At 42.8% G+C, this 26,798-nt stretch overlaps 1 protein-coding gene and 1 long non-coding RNA gene across 5 annotated transcripts; one reads left to right on the top strand and one right to left on the bottom strand.

Moving 5' to 3' along the window:
• Positions 1-410: 410 nt before the first annotated feature.
• Positions 411-24,987, bottom strand: LRIT1 (leucine rich repeat, Ig-like and transmembrane domains 1). Of its 4 annotated transcripts, XM_081912210.1 has the most exons (5): positions 24,881-24,987; positions 21,376-21,626; positions 15,461-15,927; positions 5,601-5,906; positions 411-2,528 (listed from the first exon to the last, which is right to left on the bottom strand). In XM_081912210.1, exons 2-5 carry the CDS (start codon positions 21,495-21,497, stop codon positions 1,528-1,530), a joined length of 1,896 nt encoding a protein of 631 aa, XP_081768336.1. In that variant the 5' UTR covers positions 21,498-21,626; positions 24,881-24,987; the 3' UTR covers positions 411-1,527. The 4 variants fall into 4 exon arrangements, with proteins under 4 accessions (XP_081768336.1, XP_081768339.1, XP_081768338.1 ...); XM_081912213.1 differs by lacking the exon at positions 21,376-21,626 and having other exon boundaries at positions 24,881-24,986; XM_081912212.1 differs by lacking the exons at positions 21,376-21,626; positions 24,881-24,987 and adding an exon at positions 24,058-24,328 and having other exon boundaries at positions 15,461-15,925.
• Positions 14,537-19,345, top strand: LOC309370443. The gene is made up of 3 exons (XR_014168571.1): positions 14,537-14,588; positions 15,440-15,572; positions 19,065-19,345. It is a non-coding gene; the product is annotated as an uncharacterized lncRNA (long non-coding RNA).
• Positions 24,988-26,798: the final 1,811 nt, after the last annotated feature.

The raw sequence follows: 26,798 nt of genomic DNA, 5'->3' as shown, positions 1-26,798 counted from the left end.
AGAACAGCAAGAGGGATTGCTGCTTTCACTGTGCAGTGATCCCTCTTGCTGTTCTGGCTTCTGAGATTCATAATTTTTTTTTTTCTTGTTTTCCTCCTCCAAAAACTAGGTGCATCTTCTGGTGTGGTGTGTCTTATAGAGCAAAAAATACGGTATTTTGTTGATGTGGAGCAACAACAGATGCAGCTCTTTGTCTTCCTCCCACTCTAAGAAAATAGAGAATGATGAGACACATAGCCCTTGAAGTCACTCCTCTTTTAGGTCAGAAGGATGACTGTGAATCTGGACAGTAATTTAATTTTACCTTATCATTATCAAAAGCCATTTCTCTGCGTAGCATCCTAAAATAAATTTAGGAAACCATGTTTTAAATTATTTAATGTACTTCAAAACTGAGAATAGACAACACACCATAATATACATTTAACAACATGACATATATGTACATGTATTCATGGAATGGGGTTTATTTTGCAGAAGGGAAAACCATAGGCCTAGACTGCTTGGGGGACATTCCCACTATCCATCCTTCTTCCTTCCCTAATCTTTGATCACAAATTCCTTCCAGGAAACCATGCAATTATTAGGAGCAGGAGTGGTGAGAGAATTTGGGACTAGACAGATACTTTAAGGCAGGGGTAGACATTGTGGTTCCCTCCAGATGTTGTTGGACTGCAACTGCTTTGATTCACTGACCATTGGTCATGATAGAAGTTGATGGAAGTTAGAGCCCAACAACATCTAGAGAGCATCACATTGTCTAACTTTGCTATAAAGTATTCACCTAGATGAAGCCTTTTGTCGTTATCTCTTATGAGTCCTTGATAAGTTGTCTCTTCCTTTACTTTGTATTTTAACAGGAGAATAGTTGTAACTGATTCCCTGAAGATGAGTGTTATTCTACATGTGTTCACATTTTATTTTGTCCTTGATCAGTCTTTTTGTACTTAATAATATTATAACGTTTATTCTGCACCTGAGTCATTTTCCACATTTTCTTTCTATTTTTTCTGTGATGGAGGTGTGTTCTTCGTTTTTGCATCATCTACCTGACAAAGACTCAAGTCATTCCCATATCAATCTGCTTCTTTGCATATAAATATACCCACTCATCTTCCATCCCCTCAGCCTAAACATTTTCACACCCACTCCCTTTCTGGAGTCCTAGGAAACTAGAATCCAGCCATCATCTGCTGGGTCCTAATAACTTACAATTTCCACTTCTATCCTCCTTCCTGCATGCCCCAACAGACAAAAATTAAAAACGAAATCTGCTCAGTGTAGATTCAATAAGTACTCCACTCAGTTCTGGACTGGATTGGCAGGAGGGAGGTCTCAGCAAATGTACACATAGACTTTTTGCTGTTGAAGTGTGAGGGGAACACAGTCCAGGTAGAGCTGTCCATTGTTCTTTTGACAAATATATCGAGACAATACTTGCGACATGTGAGTCTTCAAAGTCATGCCATTTTTGCACTGTCCAATAGAGGTGTAAGCGGAATCACTTTGCACACTAACAGATCAATGTCAGCAAAAGTACTCATTCGGCTGTCCCTCTGCCTTTGGTACTGCTTCTGAGTCCACACTCGACCTGGCAGAGAGCAACCTATTGGATTCGTCAGGTGTGTGTCTAGTCAAGTATTCCCCTTCCATTCCTTTGGCTTTGGCGCCTGGAGAGAGGCTTTCAAAAGTGACGTAAGAGTCCTGGATTTCCTTGGGTTTCCGGGTGAAACATTTTTTGCAGCGCCGTTTCAGCGCCCCGCAACACACCACTAATGTCAGAGGGACGGCAATGACGCAGGCCACGCTGATGACCACAACGTTGATAAGTTTCTGGGTTCCACCTGCACTGGCTACTTCATCTGTGGAAAAGATGATGCACTGCTCCTTCCTGGGAATCAGCCCTTTCACACAGACACACACTATATATTTGGTCTTCGGCATCAAGCCATTGATAGTGATCTTGGTCTTACCTGGCTCCACGTTAATTCTACGCATGTCCCTTTCTCCAAAGATTGCATAAAGGATGCTGAAGACAGTCGTGTTCTTGGCTTGCGGAGCTTTCCATGCCAAGGAGACACTGTGGTCAGTATCTCCTATGACTCTGACAGACCTCACAATGCGCTCTGGCTCCTGTTGGGCAGTAGGTGGACTCGCTAAGAGATTTCTTGGGTTGTTGATCACATTTAGTGCCTGATCTCGAAGTGCCAGGTTCCCTTCTGTGTTGGCACGAATGGACCGAGCACCCATGGTAGGGGAAGTTGACGTGCTGATCACGTACCTGGCTACCAAATTGTCGTTGTAAGCCGCTGCTTCCATCCCACTCACTTTTCCATTCCATGTCCCTTTTGAGTTTGTGGTGGGGTCATCTGTGCTTTCTGAGTCAGTGATGATAAGGGAGATGAAAGCTTCTGTTGCTCCCAGGAAGTTTTTTGCTTTGCATATATATTCTCCAGAATCAAGGTACGAAACGACAGGCAAGCCTAGAATAGACCAGCTCATTCCATCGCTGGAAATTTCTTGGTGCACTGGAAGAAAGAAACAGGATGGAAATCAGCAAAACGGACTGCTTAGATTCCATTCCCCCCTCTTTTAGATAATCATTTCATTACCTAAAAGTTATCATTGTTCTGATAACTTCATTGGATTTCTACTGAATTAGGACATTAGTTCATCTTTTTTTTAAAAAAAAAGGTAAAGGACCCCTGGACAGTTAAGTCTAGTCAAAGGCTGATGCTGGCTTAGTCATGTGTGCAAAGTCCAATCAAAGGTGAGTGTTGGGTTGCGGCACTCATCTCACTTTCAGGCCAAGGGAGCCAGCATTTGTCCGCAGACACCTTTCCGGGTCATGTGCATTACTAAACCACTTCTGGCACAACAGAACACCAGAGCGCACGGAAACGCTGTTTACCTTCCCGCCACAACGGTACCTATTTATCTACTTGCACTGGCGTGCTTTCGAACTGCTAGGTTGGCAGGAGCTGGGACAGAGCAATGGGAACTCACCCCATCACAGGGACTTGAACCGCCGACCTACTGATCGGCAAGCCCAAGCGTCTCAGTGGTTTAGACCACAGTGCCATCCAAGTCCTGCAGTTATATTTACCTAGCCCATCTAGATCAGTGATGCATGTAATGACTGAAAGCAGCTCTGGTGAGTTACAAACAGGAAGTATTTTGCATCCCTGCCTGGCATTTTTGAGGAATGAACCTGGGACTTTCTACTTGCAAAGTGTGTGTTCTACTACTGAACTATGGCTGTTCCCTAAACATCAAAATACCGTATTTTTCACCCTATAGGGCGCACCAGCCCATAGGACACACTTTTTTTTTGGGGGGGGGAATAAAGGAAAATAAATTTATTTTTCCCCCCCAGCCCCAAAGAGCAAAGAAGCCAAGACAGCAAGCGTGATGGATCCCGCTCGCTGTCCTGGCTTCGTTTTTAGCCTCGGGGCTGGGGGTCCGGGAGCGAAGGCGAGGTTGTGCAACCTCGCCATCGCTCCCAGAGCTTGCGGGGCTGGGGGCGTGGGGGCTTCTCCCGACCCCAGCCCCCAGAACGGGTCCCAGAGTGATGGAGAAGTTGAGCGCAGCTTCGCCATCGCTCCTGGAGCTTGCGGGGCTGGGGGCGGGGGAAGCCCGAGCTTCCCCCAGCCCCCAGAACGGGTCCAAGAGCGATGGCGAGGTTGCGCACAACCTCGCCATCACTCCCTGAGCTTGCCGGGCTGGGGGGATAGCTTCCTGAAGTGCGCACCAACCCCTCTTGCTCTCCAGGCTTCAGCGAAAGCCTGCATTCGCCCCATAGGACGCAAATACATTTCCCCTTCATTTTTGGAGGGGGAAAAGTGAGTCCTATAGGGCGAAAAATACGGTACATCAGATCAGAATAGATTTTACAGTGATGTCATTCATAAGATGATAGCCCAGTTGAGACCAGAAGTGGTGCTCTGCTTGGCTGGACAAACTTCCATCTGCTCCACCCTGAACACTTGAGCAAAACCTGTAGACATTACTCAAGTGAGCTTGGGAACAGCCATAGCAGTGGCAAGAACATCACTCTGTTTAAGAACTGCCTCGCTAACTAGAACCAGTGTGGTCCAGCAATCTTTTTCCAATAGCAGCCAGCCAAGATGCCTTTAGGAATCTCAGAAGAGGATGACAGCCACCTTCTGCCATTTGTCTCCAGAATCCGGTTACCTGAGATATACCCCTCCCCCTGGACATGGAGGCTTCCCTTTAGTTACGATGGCTAACATCCAGTGATAGACCCATTATCCATGCAGTTGTAGAATCCTTTTAAAAGCCATCTCTAAGCTAGTGTCCAAAAGTTAATTCACACTGGGTGAAGAAGTCCTTCTATTTATTCAGTTCCCAAGGGTGACACCTGAGTTCCAGTGTTAATAAAAAGACCATTCTTGCAACCATTCTTGGAGCACCATTGTTTAATAAACCTCAGCCATGTCCCACTGAAAATCCTGAGATGCTTTTGCCTTTCCTTAAAGGGAAAGTGCTCTGAACATATGATCATATCAGTTGCTGCTGTTTATAGCAGGAATGGGGTACCTGTGCTGTGGTCCTCCAGGTGTTGTAAGACTCCTGTTACCATCAGTCTGAGCCAGCATGACAGTGATCAGGGATGATAGGAGGTATAGCCCAACAACATCTAGATGGCCACAAGTTCCCCATCCCTAGTGTATTTCTAAAGAAGTCTAATTAGGGCCCCATGGTATCTTTTGACATAAGAACACGATGCCTTTGAAGATGCAAGATGCTAATGCAATTTAAAGTATATCTTTAAACCATGACCTGAGCAGCAGGCTTGGACTACAATCCTATACCCATTTACATGAGAATAATCACCATTAAATTAACAAGGTCTTATTTCTGAGTAGGCATGTACAGGATTGTAGCTTCATAGCTCAAGAAATCATCTGCCCTTGGAGCAGATTATTTCTGCTGGCTTTAAATGCTGTTGTGCTGCTTATGTTGGTTTCTAGGCAGTGAACCACATCAATAGATTTTTAATGTCTCAATTAATGCTCCAATGGCTTAATTGAACATGGCTTGAACTTGATGCAAACTGCCCAAAGGACTTCGTTGAATGTTCTAACAAATTATTTAGCAGAACTAAAGGTAAAGGACCTCTGGATGGTTAAGCCCAGTCGAACTTGACTATGGGGTTGTGGCGCTCATCCCTCTTTCAGGCTGAGAGAGCTGGCGTTTGTGCATGGACAGCTTTCTGGGTCATGTGGCCAGCATGACTAAACTACTCCTGGTGCAACAGAATCTGGTGACGGAAACCAGAGTGCATGGAAATGCTGTTTACCTTCCTGCTGCAGCAGTACCTATTTATCTACTTGCACTGGTGTGCTTTCGAACTGCTAGGCTGGCAGGAGCCGGGGCAGAGCAACGGGAACTCACCCCCTCACACAGATTCAAATCACCGGTACCTTCTGATTGGCAAGCCCAAGGGGCTCAGTGGCTTAAACCACAGCGCCACCTCCGTCCCATTTACCTACTTAGCAGAATCCTTTAGGGACACCATTACACTCTTCTTTACAAACCACAGTCACAGGGCCTGCAACCGAAAAAGGAGAACCTACCTGTGCCATTTAGAGGGTTTCCATCAGCCCTCCTCCAGCTTAGCTCAGGAATGGGCACTCCTGTGGTGCCGCAGCGCAGAAGCACAGTGCTTCCCAGTATGGTCCTCACTTTGGCGACGGATGTGTGCACGACGGGACTCTGACACTTCCGCAGTTCAACCTGGCTGAAGAAAACTCCGGCCAAGCTCCGGGGAGTGAAGCATTTCAGTCTGGATTCAATGAACGCTACGTTGGGGGACTGGAAATTGAGGAAGTGGACCATTTCATAGAGGCTGCAGTCGCACGTCCAAGGATTGTCCTGCAAACCTGGGAAGAGAAGGAAGCGTGTGTCACTAGCCCAAAAATGGAAAACAAATAAGGTACCAACAAAAGAAGAATGGCATATTAAACTGTTAGAATATGGGGAGCTGGCAGGAATGACCACTAGAATAAGAAATGTAAATGATTATAGATATAAGGAGGACTGGGTATTGTTTATTGGAAATATGAAAAAGTATTATAAGCAAACAATCTACCTAGGAGGATGGTAAGATTTTCAGCAGTGTAAGAAATAAAGTTTATAAAAGTAGTGACAATAGATGGGGTGAACCAACAAAACATGGGGAAAAGAGATAAAAGGAACCATGGAAGGAGGAGAGAGGAAGTTGACTAAGGAATATTTTTTGGTCTATTGTTAGAAATTTTAAATTGCAACCTATTTTTTATTTCAGAGTTTCTTTTCTTATTGTGTTCTTTTTGCCCATATTTCACTGACATGGAATTATACCAAAAATGCAAATAAATAAAATGATAAAAAGGAAGAGCCTGCTGGATCAGGTCTCGTCCAAAATCAGGTGCCTATGGGACTCCCACAAACGGGACACAACAGCATTCTCCCTAAACTTAGATGTAGTTACTTCTTTTAATTTATCATTTTTCCGATCTTAAATTGAGTTTTCCACATTTCCATAGCAATCTGCTTTAAAAAAAAAAATCCTCATCCAAATCACATATTTCTGCAAATTTCTCCTGAGAAACACACTGGACTCAGCTACGTTAGTAAAGAAAAAGCACTTTACTGTATATGAGTTATAACACTGTGACACCAGATGGCACTGTGAATATCTTTTGCCAACAGGATTTCCCTTTACAAAGTTTACAATGCGTTTAACTGTATAGCTTTTTTGATGTGTCTAGATCCAGCCACTGTTGAATGCAATCCTGCCTATTATACACATTTTTGCAAACCAATGTCCCTCAATATAGTGAATGCTATTTTCACCAAAATCTGCATCACACAAACACACACACACACAGAGAGAGAGAGAGAGAGAGAGAGAGAGAGAGAGAGAGAGAGAGAGAGAGAGAGAGAGAGCGCCAGCTTACGCTTATATGCATTTTTGCACACATTACATGGCTGGAAAACTGCACTGCAAAAATTCAGAAAAGTGCCATTTTCAAAGGATGGCTGTATTTGAGTTTGAATATTGTTTCAGAAAATGCTTCAGAAAGTGAATTTCTCCTCCACCCTTAAGCATAGTAAATTACATGCCCTAAAAAGGTAATCCAAAACTGGCCTTGATCTTGCAAATAGGTTCAGAATCTATATTTAGATTCTGAAGAGTTTTCAACACACACACATTTTCTGTCCTTGATACAAACACCTTGGGGTGCAAAAAATATGCTTCAAACATGTCCATCTCTGGAAAATGAGGAAGATGAATCTCAGTAAGAGGATCTTCTGAATTGTATATTGTTGTTGTTATTTAGTCACATTTTTTCACTCAAGTGCCTCAAAGTAACACAGTAAAGTAAAATAGCACAGATATCAAAAATCAGATAAACATACATAATAACGATACACAAAAACAAAAATATTCATCTGACAATGTATTTAAACAGAAAAAGTCCTCCCCACCCACTTAAAAGATCACCACAATCAAGGCCACTAACATATCTAACTATTCTTCCTATTACCAGTAACAGAACATGCCCCATCCACATTCCTACCCCTCAAAATTACACATACTTTAGTACCTTTTAAATGCTAGCCAAATGTACTTCTGTTTACCCAAGATCTTTGATAATATTCAGTTATGCAATTGTAATGTGATTATTTGTTCCTACTTTGGTTAAATGATTTATTTCCCCCCTGATGTGATTTGAATGCCACCATTCAGAAAGAGGCAGAAAGAGGGCACAAAACATCTAAAATGTTGCCGTTTAATGTATCTGTGCACTCTCTGGGTTCCTTAGAAGCAAACAGGATGCAACCGCAACAAATCATCATTCTTCTTTAAACCTGGAGTAGGGTTGCCATACTTCAAACAGTGAATATCTGGACAGAAATGTTATTGAGTTTTTTTGGCAAAATTGATGAGCTTTCTTTTCATTGTTTTGGGGGTTTTTTGGCCAAAGTTGTTGAGCTATTTTGGGTCTGGCCAAAGTTGTTGAGGTGGATTTTTGGGCAAAATCACTAAAGAAAATTTAGTGGTTTTTTAAATCTATTTTTATAGAAAATCAACATGAACCACCATACGTCTGGATTTTCCCAGATATTTGGGTGATTTCCACCCAAACAGTACTGCTAACTGCACTATTCTGAATATATCTGGGAAAACTGGGATGTATGGTGATCCTAATCTGGAGTAACATAAGAATTTATACAAGGCATCAGGACTGCTGCTATTGAGATTCTTATGCCCCTTCTCTACCTTACCATTTGCTGGCTAGACTATTATTTATCTGCATAACTGGGAAATAAAATTCTCCTATGGTATTCTGTTCAATAATTTGTTGATGCCCACCAAACCACCTTGACACAAACACATCATAAGAAGAGCCTCCCAAATCAGGGCAATGGCCTGTCTAACATCCTTTTCTAATTGTTGTTATAATATTTATACCCCACCCATCTGGCTGGGTTTCCTCAGGCACTCTGGGTGTCTCCCAGCAGACCAGGTGGCGATGAGATGCCCACAAGCAGGAGCTGAGTGCAAAAGCATTATCCCCGCCTGTGATTCTAGCAAATGATATTCAGAGGCATATTGCTTCCGACAGCATAGACAGAAAATAGTCATTGTGGTAAGTAATAGCTGTATCCTCCACAAATTTTTCTAATCGTCTTTTAAAGCCATCTAAGATGGTGGCCATCATTGCCTCTTGTGTGAGGAAATTTAAATGCTTATGCACTTTGTCTCTTCTGAATCTTCCAGGACTCAACTTCCTCAGTTCTAGTATTATGAGAGAAAAGCCAAAACTTTCTCTCCACATTCCACATGTACATGCGCGCACACACAATCTTCCTCCTTCATATCATCATCGCCTCATGTTGCTTTTATATATGTAATTTTTATTAAATTTTCTGTTTTACAATTTAGGATATTCATTTAGACAACCTTAAAATATCAATGACTTCCATTCTTCTCTTTCCATGGTTCATTTTGCATAGCATAAATCCTTGCATATTTTAGGTAAACTAAACCATTCAGTATTCCATTATTATTTCCATCAAAACTTGTTTACACTGTCGAATTTATCTTAATGCTGCCAACGTTTTTAAATGTACACAGTTTCCCCCCATATATTCAATAAACATTTTCCAATCTTCTTTAAACATTATGTTCTTCTTGTTCTATTATTCTATAAGTTAGGTTCGCAAGCTGCGCATATTCCATCAGTTTAAGCTGCCATTCTTCTTTAGTTGGGACCTCGCTCGTTTTCCAGTTTTGGGCTAACAAAACACAGGCCGCTATAGTGGCATTCATAAATAACCTTTTTTGAGACCTGGGAATTTCCATCTGAATTATCCTCAACTAAAGGACTTAAGGGACGTGGGTGGCGCTGTGGGTTAAACCACAGAGCCTAGGACTTGCCAATCAGAAGGTCCGTGGTTCGAATCCCCACGATGGGGTGAGCTCCCATTGCTCAGTCCCTGCTCCTGCCAACCTAGCAGTTTGAAAGCACGTCAAAGTGCAAGTAGATAAATAGGCACCACTCTGGCAGGAAGGTAAACGGCGTTTCCGTGCACTGCTCTGGTTTGCCAGAAGTGGCTAAGTCATGCTGGCCACATGACCCAGAAGCTGTACGCCGGCTCCCTCGGCCAATAAAGCGAGATGAGCGCCGCAACCCCAGAGTCGGTCACGACTGGGACTAATGGCCAGGGGTCCCTTTACCTTTATCTTTTAAAAGGACTCTGGTGGGTTTGGTTTTTTTAAAGGTCCTTTTAACCTTTTTTTCCAATTCATTATAAATTATTTCCCAATACTCTTTTATCCTTTTACAGGTCCACCACATATGAAAGAACGTACCCTCAACCTCGGTGCGTCTCCAGCACTTATCTGATTCATTCTTATTCATCTTAGCAAGTCTCCTCGGAGTTAAATACCATCTGTAAATCATTTTCAATGATTTCTCATGTGGCTTTTACTTGCTGCTGATGTTTTAAACTGTCTGGGGTTTTTTCCTTATCTGCACGATTTTACTGCTTCTTTTAACATCTTTGTCTGCTCCTGAGCAAGTTTATTGGGAAAGCAGTCTATAAATATCACGGGAGAGGAAGCAAAGATTGTCAAAAAGATTGCAGAGGGGGAAATGTGGCAAGCTTGCCTATTTGTTGAAATTACCCTAATATGTTTCTGCTTTAATTTTTTAAGATAAAAATATACAGTGCTGGATTCTAAATCTCTTTAGGCTAGGCAAATTTCTCCTGGTTATCTTCATCACCCAGAGAAAGAATAGTTCAAGATCACAGCTTCTGTGATCCAAAAGACACATATAGCTCAGAAAACAGATGGCCAATATTATAGCTTCAGCTTGCAGTATGATGTGTTATTGTGGTCTGGTTGCCTTCTCCTGTCGCGTGCTCTGTAGCCTCAGGGGCAAAGTGATGAGTTTACAGCACCGACAGTCCCCTACATAGCCTCTAACCATCCTGAAAAGAGTGCTTTGAATTTGCTTCTGCATTCATTGGATGCCCTTCTAACGGCCAATGCACACTTGATGCAAGTCTCTCTCCACAGATGTTGACCTTTGGAATTTCTCCAGGTCAAACAGAGGTTGATTCTGGCCATTCCTCCTTCTCTGCTTCACTCCTTGTTTCTGGTTCTAACCAGCCTTGATTCCTCACCCAAGATCATGAACGACTCTGATATTTGTGGGTAGAGGTTCAGCATGGCAAAGTGACAGCAGTAGAAAGGTCAACACAAAACCTCGGGGAAGGGTCGATGCTAAAGCACACATTTGCACTCAGAAAGTAAGTTCAGTCCCAAGCATCTCCACATAACACTGAGAGATATTCCTGTCTGAACCCTTAGTAAGCTATGGCCAGTCATGTACTGAGATGGATTACTGAGCTAGATTGATCAATGGAATAGCTGTCAATCTTCCCTTTTTTTGTGGGAAATTTCCTTATTCCAGCACCATTTCCCGCTGCTTCCCGCTGCTATCCCAGATTGTTAGATATCCCGTAGACTGTCCCTGGGACAGGTGAGGCTGATGATCCCTTATTTTCGAGGCTGCTGATCCCTTATTTTCAAATCTGAAAGTTGACAGCTATGATCAATGGCTTGATTCAGCGGCCTCATTCATATGTCACTATAAGCCAAACAATGGCATACCAGGACTGATCGCACCCACTTTGTTCATCCATGAACCTTTCAGCACAGCATAATGCAGCAGCTAAGTGAAGATCTGGATTAGGGTACCATCGGAACTCAGGACCATGGTTTTCAACCTTTTTGGATCCACGGCTACCTTGACCAACTGCATTCTTTCTGTGGCACCCATGTGGGGCTCTGGAGCCCAGTTATGTCACCCTTTGCCTGCAGAGCTGGCAGCCTCTCACCCCTTTTTGAACACTCTCCCTTTTAGAGTGTTCCATCTGCCTCCTCTATTCTGCCTTCTCCATGGGAGTCCTTTGGGCAGCCAAAGCCGCCGCCCCTGTCTCTGAGCTACCCTCCTGCCCCAAAGAGAGGTGTCTCCTCCCATTACCCTACAGGGGCCTGGGAAGCACCCCCTGGCCAGTCCCAGAGGCTCCATTCACCTGCTGAGGGCTGCTGCAACAAACAGCCATTGCAAGCCTTTGGGAGGCAGAGATGCCACAGGGCATCAGAGGAGAGAGGGAAGGAAAGAGGGACAGAGGTCAGTGTTGCCCGTGGCACCCCAACCATCATTCAAGGCACCCCAGGGTGCCACGGAACACTGGTTGAAAACCACTGGTTGTTCTTTGATTATAGATTGTGATTCAGAAGGAAAGACCTTTTACTATGGCACCAGGTTCAGAGGAAACACTCTGCTAAACCTTGGATTACCATTCTGTGCTGAAAGGGCAAAGGAGGAGCAGATGGAAGCGAGCATTCTTGCATTGTCCCAGAAAGCTATAGTTTGGCTTACCATGATGTGCAAACAAGGAAAGGCAGCTTCCTGTGTCTTTATAAAAGAATCATCCCCTAGTCTACAGATCATTCCATAAAATGCTGACTGTCAGACTGTACAGAAACACTTCGGCATGGAAATATCCCCTTACCATTATGCCTGTGGTAAAGTCATGAAGGGTTACTGTACAATGTATCAAAGGATGCAAGCATCTTCTATATGCTTATTTACTATGCAGAGAATTCTTATCTTCCTGCATTTCCTAAGATGACCTGCACCTTACGGTGTTTTCAAGGAAAGCAAAGATCAAGAAAAGAAACAAGGAAAGACCAGTAAAAGTTAAATGCTTTTTTAAAAAGAGGTATATGAGAAGTTGCTGCTCAGTGATGAAGGAAAGGCAGTGACAGAGGATATAAAGAATGCTGAATTATTAAGTGTCTACCATGCTTCAGACTTTACACAGAGAGAGAGAGAGAGAGAGAGAGAGAGAGAGAGAGAGAGAGAGAGAAGGAGACAGGGTATGTTATGCTGAGATATCTATAAACGCTGAATAAATCAATGGCAAGAATGAGCTCTGATCAGGAAAACAAAGGAATGTGTCAATTGGCCAGTTTGACAGTATGAATAAAATTCACATTGGCAAGGCCTGTGGATTTTACTGCAGTCTCCTGAAAAAGCCAACCTGGCAAATTTCAATACAAAGGTAGGTGTTTGGCAGCAACATTTTGCAGTGTTGCTAGCTTTGTCTGAGGAAAAAAAAGTTGATTTATAATGCCTAAGAGATGGACCTGCAAATCAGGAAGGCCCCAGTTTGAATCTCACCTCTGTCATAAACTTGCCAGGTGGCCTTAGGCAAATCGCTCGCTTTCAGCCTCAGTCTCCCCTGTCTGCAAGATGAGGAATAATCATATTTGCTTACATGACAGGACGCTGTTACCTTACAACTTGATAATGCATATGATGAAGCACTGAAAATTTGAAAGTGCTATATAAATGTTAAGCCTAGATGGAGATCGGTGAAAGGGCTGGTTGTGAATTGTGCTGAATGCTGCCAGATATCTTTCATAAACCAGACAATCACTTTGTGACAATTGGTTGCCTAGAGGTTAGTCTGTGCTATGAGTGTGGATGGCAGGAATGATCGAGTGATGGTGAAATTTATATGTGCAAGATTGCTAAGGATATCTTTGGGAGATGTTACTGGGTGAGGGCAGATCAGATTCTATCTCCATTATTTTGTTTAGTGGCTAATAATGTTTCTACATGGAGTTTTCATTTCATTTTCTATATTTGATTTTACTTGATTTTTATGTTTATGGAATATCTTGTCTCCCTGTCAATCATACTGCTTTAAATGCAGGTCTTTATTGTATCTTGTATTTGATTTTCATTTGCAATGTTTTCTTTTGACATTGTGTAATGTTGGAGCTGGGGAAGAAATGGAGGCAGTGAGAGATTTTACTTCCTTGGGCTCCATGATTACTGCAGATGGTGACAGCAGTCACGAAATTAAAAGACGCCTGCTTCTTGGGGAAAAAGCAATGACAAACCTAGACAGCATCTTAAAAAGTAGAGACATCACCTTGCCAACAAAGGTCCGTATAGTTAAAGCTATGGTTTTCCCAGTAGTGATGTATGGAAGTGAGAGCTGAATTATGGTGCTGGAGGAGACTCTTTAGAGTCCCATGGACTGCAAGAAGATCAAACCTATCCTGAGTGCTCACTGGAAGGACAGATCCTGAAGCTGAGGCTCCAATACTTTGGCCACCTCATGAGAAGAGAAGACTCCCTGGAAAAGACCCTGATGTTGGGAAAGATGGAGGGCACAAGGAGAAGGGGACGACGGAGGATGAGATGGTTGGACAGTGTTCTCAAAGCTACCAGCATGATTTTGACCAAACTGCGGGAGGCAGTGGAAGACAGGAGTGCCTGGTGTGCTCTGGTCCGTGGGGTCATGAAGAGTCGGACACAACTAAACGACTAAACAACAACAATGTTGAAGCCAGCACAACAGGAGTTTCTTCACCTCTCCTTCCCCTGGGCCCCCAAGCCAGGAGGGAGGAGGAGGAGGAAAAACCTAGAATTAGCTGACTCCACCTATTTTTGGCTCTGTCTCCATATACTGGCATCCCTGCTTTCTACCCCATTGATCCCATCTGGCTCTTCTGGTGTTGAAAAGTTCTGTTCAAACCTCTTCTGACAGATGGAAAGGGATCTCTCAGATCTCAGGCTGCTTCTCCAGAGTCTGTAAATACATTGTTGTCTAAAGCCACAGTTTGGGTTTCTTGTGCTAGCAGCAGCCTTCAGATGACAGAAAACCTCAACAAATTGCAAACACTTTCAAGGACAGCCTAGGCATTCAATGCAACAATTACCCTGAGCAGCACCAGACAAGGAACCACATAATGAAATTCAAAGTGTAAGGTTTTGCACATACTTAAGAGGTAGCAAATGTACAAGCTGAAGCATAACTTGCTAGTCAGATGCATCTCCCAGAAATGTTTGGAGGTTGCACTGAATGTTGTGTTGAAAATGAGTCAGCCATGTAACGTTGTCTCACAAAAAGCTGCTGTCATTTATGCTTGTGTTCACAGGAGCATCATGTAAAAGAAAGGATACTGCTGTTCAGCTCTGGTAAGACCTCATTCATTCGTAACATAATGTAATCGGCTATCTGGGACAGTTGTAAAATCTCCTCTTTGGAGATCCTTCAGAGGTAGGTTTGGAAGCAACTATGGAAGTGGTCTTGGTAGCACCACATCCATGGTAACAAAGATCAGGCCAAATATTGAAGAATTTTGTTAACACAGCGGGCATATCCATTACATTAAAAAAATTGTATTGATTTTTAATTGTATTTTTATTGCTTCTTTTTATTCTCATTGTATATTATTGTACTAATGTTTGAAATCCATATAGATTTTTTAAATAACACTTTAGCATGATAATTGCTAAACAATAGTCAGAAAAATCTTAAAAGAGGACACATTAGTCATGATTTCCGTCCCATCAATTTCAATGGAAGCTAAATTCCTAGTAACTTAGTCTGGATTAGGTATGGAGGCAGGATTCGATGCTGTTCATGTTCAAAGGCAAACCCACCTCGTTTTGCACACCCTGAAACCATACGTGAACAGAAACACAGCCAACCTTCAAAATTAGCGCTTCTCAAAATTTTGGAAATCAGCTCTCCAACCAAGTAATGTGTATGGAGACGAATATGGTGGGATAAAGCAGGCATTAAGATGCAAATATTATTGACAATAATGTAGAATAATTGCTCAGCAAATGTGTGTGTGTAAGGAGAAATTTGCATGAAAATGCTCATGAATTTTGGCGCGGATATTTGTTTTAAATCTCCAACTGATATGGAAATGAGGAGAGCTGCGGTTAAGACTGGAAAAATGAGAAAGTGAGAGAAATTGATCCAGCCCACTGAGGTATGGTCATAAATAATGTGAATAGTAGAGCTTTCCTTCGTTCAGTTTCATCATTAAACCTCTTACCTAAGATGATCTTAGAATTGTCATTGGGGAAGTATGGAACTGCTTGGAGGTTCGACCAGACAGCGATGAGTTCTTGAGGAAGCGTCACCAGTTTATTGCTCGAGATATCTAGGTAAGTGATGTTCCGGATGTACTGAGCAGCTTCAGCTGGGAGAGAGGCAAGTTCGTTGTTGTGCAGATCCAGCAGCCTCAGCTGGGACATGCTCAGAAGGGCTTCCCAGGGGAACGAGGTCAGAGCGTTCCCATCCAGCCTCAGCTCTTGCAACCGGCGGAGACCCCGGAAGTTAGTCACAGTGAGACTTGCCAAAGAGTTATAGGGCATCCACAAGAATTCCAGGTTGCGGAGGGAATGGAACGACTCTCCCGGGACTCTGCGGATGGCTGTCTTTTCTATCCGGAGTTTAAATGTATCCGCGGGGAAGTTCACGGGTGTGAGAGTCATCTCTGGGTCATTGCACAGAACTGCTCTGTTGGAACAAATGGATCGCTGAATGAACATTTCTCAAATTGAAACCTTTTCACCATCGGTTCATTTATATGCATTTTAAACCTTTTTAATTCCACACACACACACACACATTCTTACTCTAGAACTTTGTTCCATTTTATAAGAATAAATAAGTGGGTACAGTCAAACCTCGAACGGTTCCGTTTTCGAATGTTTTGGCTCCCAAACGCTGAAAAACCCAGAAGTAAATGCTCCAGTTTTTGAACGTTCCTCAGAACTCGAACGTCCGACATGGCTTCCACTTAAGTGGAAGAAGCTCTTGCAACCAATCAGAATCTGCGCCTTGGTTGTCGAATGTTTTGAAACGGATTACATTCGACAAGCAAGGTTTGACTGTACAAATTTGCAAGCTATAAATTACTTCTGCGAATCCCTGCTTGTGTCTGCCTGGCATGCTTTTGACAGCCTTCCCTTTTCCCCAATTATTTCTGTTTGTCTTCTAAAGGCCACAGTATTGCAGCGTTTTGTAGAGTCAGTACCTGTTGCATTATATGAATCATAAAAAAGGTGTGTAAAGGCTATACCATCAGTCCATCTACAGTGGTAGAGTCTTCTGTGAGACTTTCCTGGTCTTTCTATCTAAGTTCATTTGGTGAGAGGTGACACAAGTTGAACCTGGGAACTTCAACTTGAAGAATACCACTTTGTACCTTGGGGAGAGGGAGAGAACTTCATTGCAGGACAAGGTTCTCAGCAAGGGGTTTAATGGCTCATTCTTTTTTATACTGCTAAAATGCCTGAGGGGGTGGACAAGAGAGGTTAATGCACAAACGAGCTGGTCAGATCTCTAGCCTGACATCCTTTTTTTAGCCTTTTTGTGACCACAGGACTTGGTTGTTTTGTGACAAACTATATATATATATATATATAATTTTATTAGTTTTCAATTACAATAATCCCATAATAAGTTCATTATAACAATGCCAAACTATAATACAATTACTAATGCCAATCATGCAGATGCCAAATTATAAAATTTAGGTGTCCCCCTGTGTGATAGAATTTGATAATTTACTTTATTTCTGTGTTGCAAAATCTTAATAATTTCAATTACACTCCAGTCAAAATACCAATCCCTTATACAACAACTGCAATATTAATGACTTCCATTTGTATTGACACATTAAATGATTTATAAATCTGCAGGTGAAGCACTCAAACAATACCCTTCTTCTTCCTGTGTGTGGCAATTGTTCTGTCCGTAATGTTTCTTCCTGTCCTTGTAAAATATTATGTCTATCTTTTCCCGGTTGTTGCTGTTCTCCATCATGCCTTGGGTGGAGAGTTTTTGTGACAAAGGAACATGGCTGAATCTTTGAGAAATCATAAGGGTAATTTTTGGGGCTCACACCCAGTGTGAGCTGCATGTTTCTGGAGGACCTTGGCAAATGCTCCTATATCCTGTAATTACCTACAGAGCCAGGGTGGTGTAGTGGTTAAGAGCGGTGGACTCGTAATCTGGTGAACTGGGTTCGCTTCCCCGCTCCTCCACATGCAGCTGCTGGGTGACCTTGGGCTAGTCACACTTCTCTGAAGTCTCTCAGCCTCACACACCTCACAGAGTGTTTGTTGTGGGGGAGGAAGAGAAAGGGGATTGTTAGCCGCTTTGAGACTACTTAGGGTAGTAATAAAGCGGGATATCAAATCCAAACTCTTCTTCTTCTACTCGCTTCCCCTCAATCTCTGCCCCCCAGAAGGGGCACATGAGTGGGCAGGCAGTGTCAACTGCTGCTCCTTCTACTCATTTCCATTGTTTGTTTATGTTCTCAGCATTGCCCAGAGAGGTTGGATAGTTGGTAATGGCAACAGTACCACCTGGCTCTGGTGGCCACCAGTGCCCTCCCCAAACTGGGGGTCTCAGCAGATGCCCAATGGTGCTGACTAATCATGCCGGTCCTGGCATAACTCAATGGTAAGCACTTTTCAACCCCATGACTTTCAACGAGAGATGTTTGAAACCTAAGGCTAATTGTGTTGAAACCAGGGTGTGATCTGAAGGCATGTGTGGGCACCACCTTGCTGGAGCTAAGCAGCTCTGGGTCTGTTCATTGCCTGCAGAGGTGAATGCTTGGGAACCACATTCTGTAGGCCACCACTTTGATGAAAGGGAGATGGATTATAAACGATACAAAAATAATGGAACTGCTTGGGAGTCACTCCTATTAAAATCCAAATGACTATGCTTTAGGATCACAGCCTAATGCAGATCTTTAACTCACCAAAATCAACAGAAGCATAAAGTAGCATAAAATTGGCTAGTTGTTGCCTCTTGTTCCTACACTAGTAGAATTTCTAAAGAATCCTGTTCTCCCAGGCATTTAATGGTGGAAAGATACCGTTCCTGGCAACATGGACATTTTTCGTTGTACGAATACGTGACTTGATGTTGGTTTCAGATTTTTAAAATTGCATTGTGTTATTGTTTGCTGCTGGAGCTACTTTGGGAGGAAGGGTGAGTCAGAAATGCAATTAATAAAATAAAATAAAAATAATTGAACATGTCTAAATTCATGGAAACCCTTCCACACCCATTTCATGTCTGCCAAAGGACTCCTGTACACCACAGAGGATTCTGGGATGCATTCTAGGATACACACTGAGTTCATGCAGGGCATTGGCCACATCTTGTATTATGCAGAGTGACAGCACACTCTGTAATAAATTTAACCGTCCTCTGCAGCTGCCCATTGCAGGGATGAGCAGCCTGTGGCCCTCTAAATGTTTCGGACTACAACTCCCATCAGTCCTATCCCACATGCAGTGCCATCCCAACACATTTTGGCACCTGAGGTGAACCACAAAATGGTGCTCCTCTCCCTGCTAGGGAAGAAGGAGTCGATGAAGAGTTACATCAGGATCTACTGCCCCTGTGGATCCTGCCACCTGAGGAGGTCACCTCACCTTGCCTCTTGGGTGGGCCAGCCCTGTCCATATGGTTAGTAGCCTGGGATTATAGGAGTTGGAGTCCAACAACATCTGAAGAATCCAATAAGATTCATAGCTGTTTATTATACCAGGTAAAAAGCTTGTGACACCTCTATATAAGTATTTATTCCAATAATGTACTCAAAATATTTTTATCCTATCTTTCCAAAGTACTCAAGTCGTGAAAGCCAGTCTCCAGTGTTCTAAGAATGACCTTCCAAGAAGCAGAATCCAGCATGGCTTTTTGTGCAAGTAGATGATGAATTTCAGTGGCCAGGTCCACTCACAAGCTGAGATGGGAGATGTAAATGAGATTCAGTTCACATTCAAGGTGAACCTACCTGATACTTTCCAAAACAATATGAAATCTGAAACAATCTTTCGAAATTTGTACTTCTCCAAGCTTTGCAGTGTAGTTCACCGGTCATGTAATGCATATCAAAATTCATATATTGAGGTCAATCATGCATATAAATGCATGTATTTGTAAAGATAATGTACAAAAATGCATTGTATTGGATGAAATTGCTTTGCAAAATTGTTTATATTTGGCAAAATTGCATAAAGAAACATATATATGAAGAGAAATCTGCTCTGGAACACTGATGAAATTTTCGTGAGAGCTTAGAAAAAATAATTGCAAGCTGATGTGTAAATGTGGAGAAATGAACTTAAGAATGGAGAAATGAGAAACTGAGAGAAACTGAAATTTGCCCATCCCTCCTAACTAGAGGAAGGGAGCAGGCCTCAGTTGCTCCTGCTTCTTTCGTCCGTATAAGTGAAACATCACAATTCATTCCTACAGAGAGAAAAATAAAGTGCTTTACTTTGCAACACTGCTGCCCTAAATGTGTGCTTTTCAGTATGGAACAGAAATCACTTCAAAGTTCATATATAAATTGCTTGGATTGGAAGGATCTGCCCTAATGCCTTGTGCTGAGACATGCTACTATAAGTAAAATCGCCCTGATAAAATTCATGTCCGCCCTCCTCTTTAAACTCTTAGGAAAGCTTGCTCCATTGCCTAATTGCTTTGAATATTTCTAACTAGATTAGTCTAGATTATATTCCAACACCCCAGAGCATTGATCATTCTATAAGGAGTCGTGGGATCTGCACAGTAATTAGAAATAACTCTCCTTTTGTTCCTAAAATGGTAACCAAAGAACGTTTACTAGAGCCATTGGTTTATATGTAAGAATGTAAGAATATTACTGGATGATATTACTCTCACAGCAATCAAAATGCCTTTTGTCCTAATTGAGCATCTAAATATTCATATTATGTGCTACAATAATCAATGGTTCATTTCCTTCGGCTTAATTGTTCAACAGGAAACCTGTTGTGCACACTGTATATCCATGCGCAATTGCACATGGGCATGTATAGATGGGGAGGCTACAAATGTGAGCTGCCTGCAAAGCCACTGGCACATACCAGGTAACCTTAGGCAAAGCATCATTTCTCAGGCTAAAAAACCTAGTCTGTAATGTGGAGATAATTCCGACCAGTGTTACTGGGCTGTTATAAGAACAGCCAGGGCAATATATGCAAAGTATTTTCGGCGGAGATCAAAAGGCACTATATGAGTCCTGAGTATTACATTTTATTTTACATGTTATTAATTCCTGCATATGGAACTAGAGAAGCTCAATTTTAGTGCCCCTTTTGCCTAACATTGTACCAATGTTAGTTATATTGCTTCTGCCTTTGGTATAAAGAAGATCAACAAGTGCTTACAAAGTGAAATAAACAAAACAAGTTCACTTCTCTGCAAATCTCACTGGCTGCCTGTTTAGGCAGGCTCAGTGTAGGCACATATTGTTCGACGCTTGCAAGCATTTTACATAATACTTTGAATGAGCATCTCTGTCGCCATGATCAACATGTATGCCCTTGAAAAAATGGAAACATCTGTTGCTGCTTTTCTTTAAAAAACAAAAACAAAAAAAACACCAGATCGAAAAAAACAGAGTAAGCTTCATATCTTAGCTAGTTTCAGAAACAAGCATTCAGCTGGAATGTTGGAAGCAAAATAAAATATATAGGTACTGTTGCTGTCTGGTTTTTTTTGTTTTTTAAAAAATGAAAAGTCCATGGTTATGTTTTATTTGTTGGTCCAACATGGTGATGAAAACCATTTCCCTGCACATATATTTTCCAAAAGCTCAATTTTAGTGCCCCTTTTGCCTAACATTGTACCAATGTTAATTATATTGCTTCTGCCTTTGGCATACAGAAGATCAGCAAATGACATCTCTGAAATCAGATTACAGTCTGCTCTGGAGCTAATCCGACTGTGCAGAAAGCTGTAGTACAAAGTGATTGGGAAAATAACATTTGCAACAAAGAGCCATGGAATGACCCACGTCTACTTGGAGGGGAGGGGCGGTTCTGCTCAGGTGATGCGCTAACCTCTACTCACGAAACAACGCTTCAGAGCCCACCGAGGAATAAAAGAAATAGACAGTTGCCAACATACCTTGCTTTCGTCCCTTCGTTGATACTGTGGAAAGCGCAGCTACATTGGGAAGGGCACGAGGCGAGAGCCAACGGCAGCCCCCCAAACACAAGGCAACAAACTAAGCCCACCATGAGCCACATTGCGACCTGGGCATGAGAACGACACCAGGGTGCTAGACAAAGTGGAAGAGGGTTTTCTCTATTGTTTTATCCATGGGACTGGCCACATCTTGTTAACTCGCCTTCGTTTTCTGCCGCGCAGTGATCTTCCTGCCCGTGCCGAAGCCATCAGATAAAAACGGATAGGCAGGGGATTAAGGATGGAGTTATTTTCATGTAGGTGCTTATTGCTTCCTGGAAACACACACACACACAGAGAGAGAGAGAGGGAGGGAGGGAGGGGGGAGGTTTCTTTCTTCCCTCAGTGCACAGTTTCAAAGCAATGTTCCTAAAGATGAGCAGCTTTTTGCTTATGGAACAAAAATTATTCTTTTCACTATCCAGACAGGAATATTTTAACAATCTGGGGGATTGGGTCTTCTGGAGCGACCTCTCTCAGTGTTAAATGTTTCACATGGATGAATGGATTGGAGTTGTGCTGTGGGTAGAAAATGTGGAATTTTTTTGGGGGGGAGAATAGCTTTTAAAAAGGCATAATATGATTATTTTAATAATATTGTTCTTACACACACACACACACACACACACACACACACACACAATTTGCTGAACTGAAGAGAGATTCAGTGGTACAGCAACAGCCTGGTCTGAATCTCAGCCAAACGGAGGAAGATTGACAGACTTTTCACACGAATGAGTAGCTCAGGTATGAGTCGTGACCTGCAAGGCAAAAAATCTCTGCCTCAGACCTCCTCTAGGACACGCGCTCAGTATCTTGCCATAGCCAGCCCACTGTTCTCATCTTGAGCACCTCCCCCAGAACCAGCAATAAGGAGATAATAATATGGGCCTATCGTCCAGGGTTATAAGGCAGGGTTGCCATATTTTGAAGAGCAAAAAAGAGGACACGTTCTACTTTTAATTATGGATCACTAAGACAACTCTCATTTTGAATATACTATATGTAGGCTATAGAAGCTCTGATATATTGCTAGCAACAATGTTCTTAACTTTCAGGAACAAAATAAGAATAATACATATTGCTTGTTCACTTGCCACATGAACGTATTTGGGCTCATGTTCACATCTTTGTGAACATAAGTGTGCACAAAACAGTTTATTAAACTGTTTAAGATGTACATATGGACTCTCCTTAATGGCAGGGGGATGTTAGCTCTTGCCTTACCAGACTCCTTCTCCAAGGTTTTGTAGCTGAGCCAGTGTCCTTTTAGTTCAGCCACAAGGGATTTATACAGTATGTAGCTAGTTTAAGATGCTGCTCTGTTGTGATTATCTGCTGCAGACTAGCTTAGCTGGGTGCCTTAGATCTAATGCACTAGAAAAAATTTCTTCCGTTACTATAAACAAAACTAACTAGCCCCCCTGAACATTTTTCCAAATTTTAAAAATCCAGACAGAAATTTTAATCCTGGAAAGGAAGACGTGTCCTGGAAAAAGAGGTCATATGGCAACCCGAATATGTGCAAATATTTTACAAGTGCTACAAATGCCAAATATCACTTTAAATACTGAGTAGATTACTACTCCTATTGATGAGTTAGAGCAGAAAAACTGCAGAAATAACATGAAGAGACACAGGTCCATAAGAAATGGGAAAGTATGTATGTATGTATTTCATTTATCATTATATCCGTATAGTTATGTCTGTATAGTTAAAGCTATGGTTTTCCCAGTAGTGGTGTATGGAAGTGAGAGCTGGACCATAAAGATGGCTGATCGCTGAAGAATTGATGCTTTTGAATTATGGTGCTGGAGGAGACTCTTGAGAGTCCCATGGACTGCAAGAAGATCAAACCTATCCATTCTTAAGGAAATCAGCCCTGAGTTCTCACTGGAAGGACAGATCCTGAAGCTGAGGCTCCAATACTTTGGCCACCTCATGAGAAGAGAAGACTCCCTGGAAAAGACCCTGATGTTGGGAAAGATGGAAGGCACAAGGAGAAGGGGACGACAGAGGACGAGATGGTTGGACAGTGTTCTCGAAGCTACCAGCATGAGTTTGACCAAATTGCGGGAGGCAGTGGAAGACGGGAGTGCCTGGCGTGCTCTAGTCCATGGGGTCACAAAGAGTCAGACATGACTAAATGACTAAACAACAACAACAACAGATTACACAGTGAATCCATGGATTGAGCAGCCACTTGGTTTATTGCAGGCAAAACACTGAGCTGCACTGGCTGTATATTGTAGACTACCTGGTGCTAGAAAGACTTGTTTTCACAAAGGCGAGAAGCAGAAACAGAAGGTTTGTTCAGCCTGGTGGATTAATGTACATGTTTGGTGGTGCAGGCCTTGCACGACCAGCCCAGTTTCAAATATTACAGCATCCACACCTGTTCCTATAAGGAGTTGACACCACAAAAGTGTTTCGTCAGTTTTGTATATGCCACCATTCTTGTCAAAGACACCCCAGGGTGTGAAAAGTAGATAAACGTTTATTTATTATTCGTTGCTTTGTTTTATTTCATAAATTTATACACCACTTGATTGTTAAACAAAACAAGAAAACCATCTAATCTCAGGTGCCACCCACCTGGCTGATCTCCCTTCCTCCCCTTACCAGGTGGTCTGGCAGCAGCAGCAGTAACAGCTCTTGTTCCTTTTCCTCATTTTTCTCGAAATGTTTTGCAGAGTGGGCACCAAACACTCATTCCTGCAATCTTCATTTCCCAGAGTGCCTCAGAAGTCAGCTGCCACTTGGTTTCCCTCCAAGGAAGATCTGGACCTCCATCCCATAGTCAGCCCTAGTGGCACCATTTTCTACCAAGGAACATACATGTGAAATAGGAGACAAAATGCCAATGTAATAAAGTCCCTGTACTGGAAGAAGGAAGAAGAGGCAGTGGCAGAGGCAGAGGAGTGCGGGGGGAGCGCACCGCCCCCGGCAGCACGATCCCAGTGGGGTGCCATCGCAGCAGTCTCCTGCCTGTGCTGGATGCCACACCCCCACAGGCGGCGTGCCATGCCCCTGCAGGCAGCACTCCATGCCATAGCAGTCAACCTTTCCCTTTCTTTAAGGGAAATTCCCTTATTCCGAATAGGATTCCACGCAAGAAAAGGGAAAAGTTGACAGCTATGCGCCACGCCCCCAGGACGTCCGCCACGTCCCTGTGGGCAGTGCACCACGCCCCCAGGACACATGCCAGCCTGCTCTCCACCCCTCCACACACATACACACACACCCCGGTGCTGGAGCATGTGGGTGTGTAAGAAGGAGAGAGAAGCTTTGTTGATATTTTTATCCTCAGTTTGTTGGGGGAGAGGTATCTGAGCCTGAAATAAATGATTTTGCCCATGGTTAATGAGTTTTCCAGACTCCTAATCAATATAATCAATTCTATATCCATCCACATCCATACTCTACACCTAAACCATTATTATACCAACAGTTGTGGCTTTCTCCAAAGAATCCTGAAAGCTGTAACTTTTTTAAGGTTGTTGGGAGTTGTTGGGCGACCCCTGTTCTCCTTCAGAATTAAAAGTCCTAGAGTGGTATAACCATCCCTCTCCCCAGAGAACTCTGGGAACTGAAGTTCTGTGTGGGGAATAGGGGTCACCTAGCAACTCACCTAGCATCATTAACGAACCACAGCTCCCAGGATTCTTTGGGCAAAGCCATTACTGCTTAAAGTGGTTTGATGCTGCCTCAAAAGTACAGTGCAGAGGTGACCGGAGATATTCTCTCAGATTTTATTTTTTTCAGGTTCTATCTATACAGTGGTACCTCGAGTTAAGAACTTAATTCGTTCCAGAGATCCATTCTTAACCTGAAACTGTTCTTAAGCTGAGGTACCACTTTAGCTAATGGGGCCTCCTGCTGCTGCTGCCGCGCCGCCGTGCGATTTCTGTTCTCATCCTGAAGCGAAGTTCTTAACCCACAGAACTATTTCGGGTTTAGCGGAGTCTGTAACCTGAAGTGTCAGTCACCTGAGGTACCACTGTAAATGGTTGGAAATGTTCCCTCACCCTTGGAGAATATTTGGCAAAATGCCCCTCAGCTTCTCCACCCATTAGTAGGAGGGGGAATTTTTGAGCACAACTGTGCATCTAGCCCAATATATTTTAAAATGATGGAAGGAAGCAATGGACTTTCCTCCTCCTCCTCCTCCTTCTTGTCCTCCTTTCTTTGCCTATTAGTTCATACTGGTGAATGAAGGAAGTAACTATATACAGTGGTACCTCGGGTTAAGTACTTAATTCATTCCGGAGGTCCGTACTTAACCTGAAACTGTTCTTAACCTGAAGCACCACTTTAGCTAATGGGGCCTCCTGCTGCTGCCGCACTGCCGGAGCACAATTTCTGTTCTCATCCTGAAGCAAAGTTCTTAACCTGCAGCACTATTTCTGGGTTAGCGGAGTCTGTAACCTGAAGCGTATGTAACCTGAAGCATATGTAACCCGAGGTACCACTGTATTGTAGTCCCATTCAGTCAAGGTGTCTTTTTAAAAGTATATTAAATTTTCTGATAATTTTCTTTTTCAACACCCTTCTCTATACAGCTGAAGAATTCTGCTCCTACCCCAAGAACATTTGCTAAAATGGCTACCTCTATTTTGCCTCCTGCAAACAAGGAGAATAATTTTAGAAGGCCATCATCTCTCCATAATACACTTTTACAGCTATGCACTTTTACAGCAGGGCCCCTAAGTGGGGAGGGGGGAGAACCACACAGAATAAATATACTTTGGACACTAAATACACTCTGAATTTGTGACACTTGTTCAGCCATGATTGCTATTTTACATGCTTACAAAAGCAATAGACACACACTTGTTCAAACAGAAAATCTGTATAAGTAAACTACCAGCAACAACAATATCTTTTTACATTTCCTTAGACGATTTGAACGCGGGCACATTGCAGCCAGCTGCTCAAGCAATTTCATTAGTCCAATGTATCATGCCAAAGCTTCTGAAAGGGCACATCTTGGAAAGGGGCAGATCCTTCCCACTGGTGCAAGCCTGAGAGCACATTAATGCATGATGTCATTTGCAATTGGATTTTGCACTTAAGGCTGATGAAGAAAGCTCCTCCAGACCTATAGGACTTAAGTCATTAAGTAGAACTTCTAGGTGTGCGAATGAAATAAAAGAAACCCTGATGCATTTTGGCATGGAATATTAAAGCCTATCAGAGTGGTTTCTTTGAGGGCTGTGCAACTGGAACATTACCTGATTAAAAGCAGGTTGAACCACCTGCCACCATTTCCTTTCCTTTCCTTGTTTAAGGTTTTTTCTTCCTCTTTGTCCATCAGGAAAATCAAAGACACAAAGCGGGGGGGGGGGGGAATAGGAGGAGGA

Source organism: Podarcis melisellensis (assembly GCF_964234715.1).
Source record: "Podarcis melisellensis genome assembly, chromosome: 5".
NCBI classification, from domain to species: Eukaryota; Metazoa; Chordata; class Lepidosauria; order Squamata; family Lacertidae; genus Podarcis; species Podarcis melisellensis.
This window is presented reverse-complemented; position numbering and strand designations above follow the sequence as displayed.

Coding starts and splice junctions, on each gene's coding strand:
- LRIT1 (XM_081912210.1), bottom strand. CDS start 21,497: ATGTGGCTCATGGTGGGCTTAGTTTGTTGCCTTGTGTTTGGGGGGCTG. Junction 15,928..21,375: donor AACGAAGGGACGAAAGCAAG/GTATGTTGGCAA, acceptor TTGTTCCAACAG/AGCAGTTCTGTGCAATGACC. Junction 5,907..15,460: donor CAATTCTAAGATCATCTTAG/GTAAGAGGTTTA, acceptor TTCTCTTCCCAG/GTTTGCAGGACAATCCTTGG.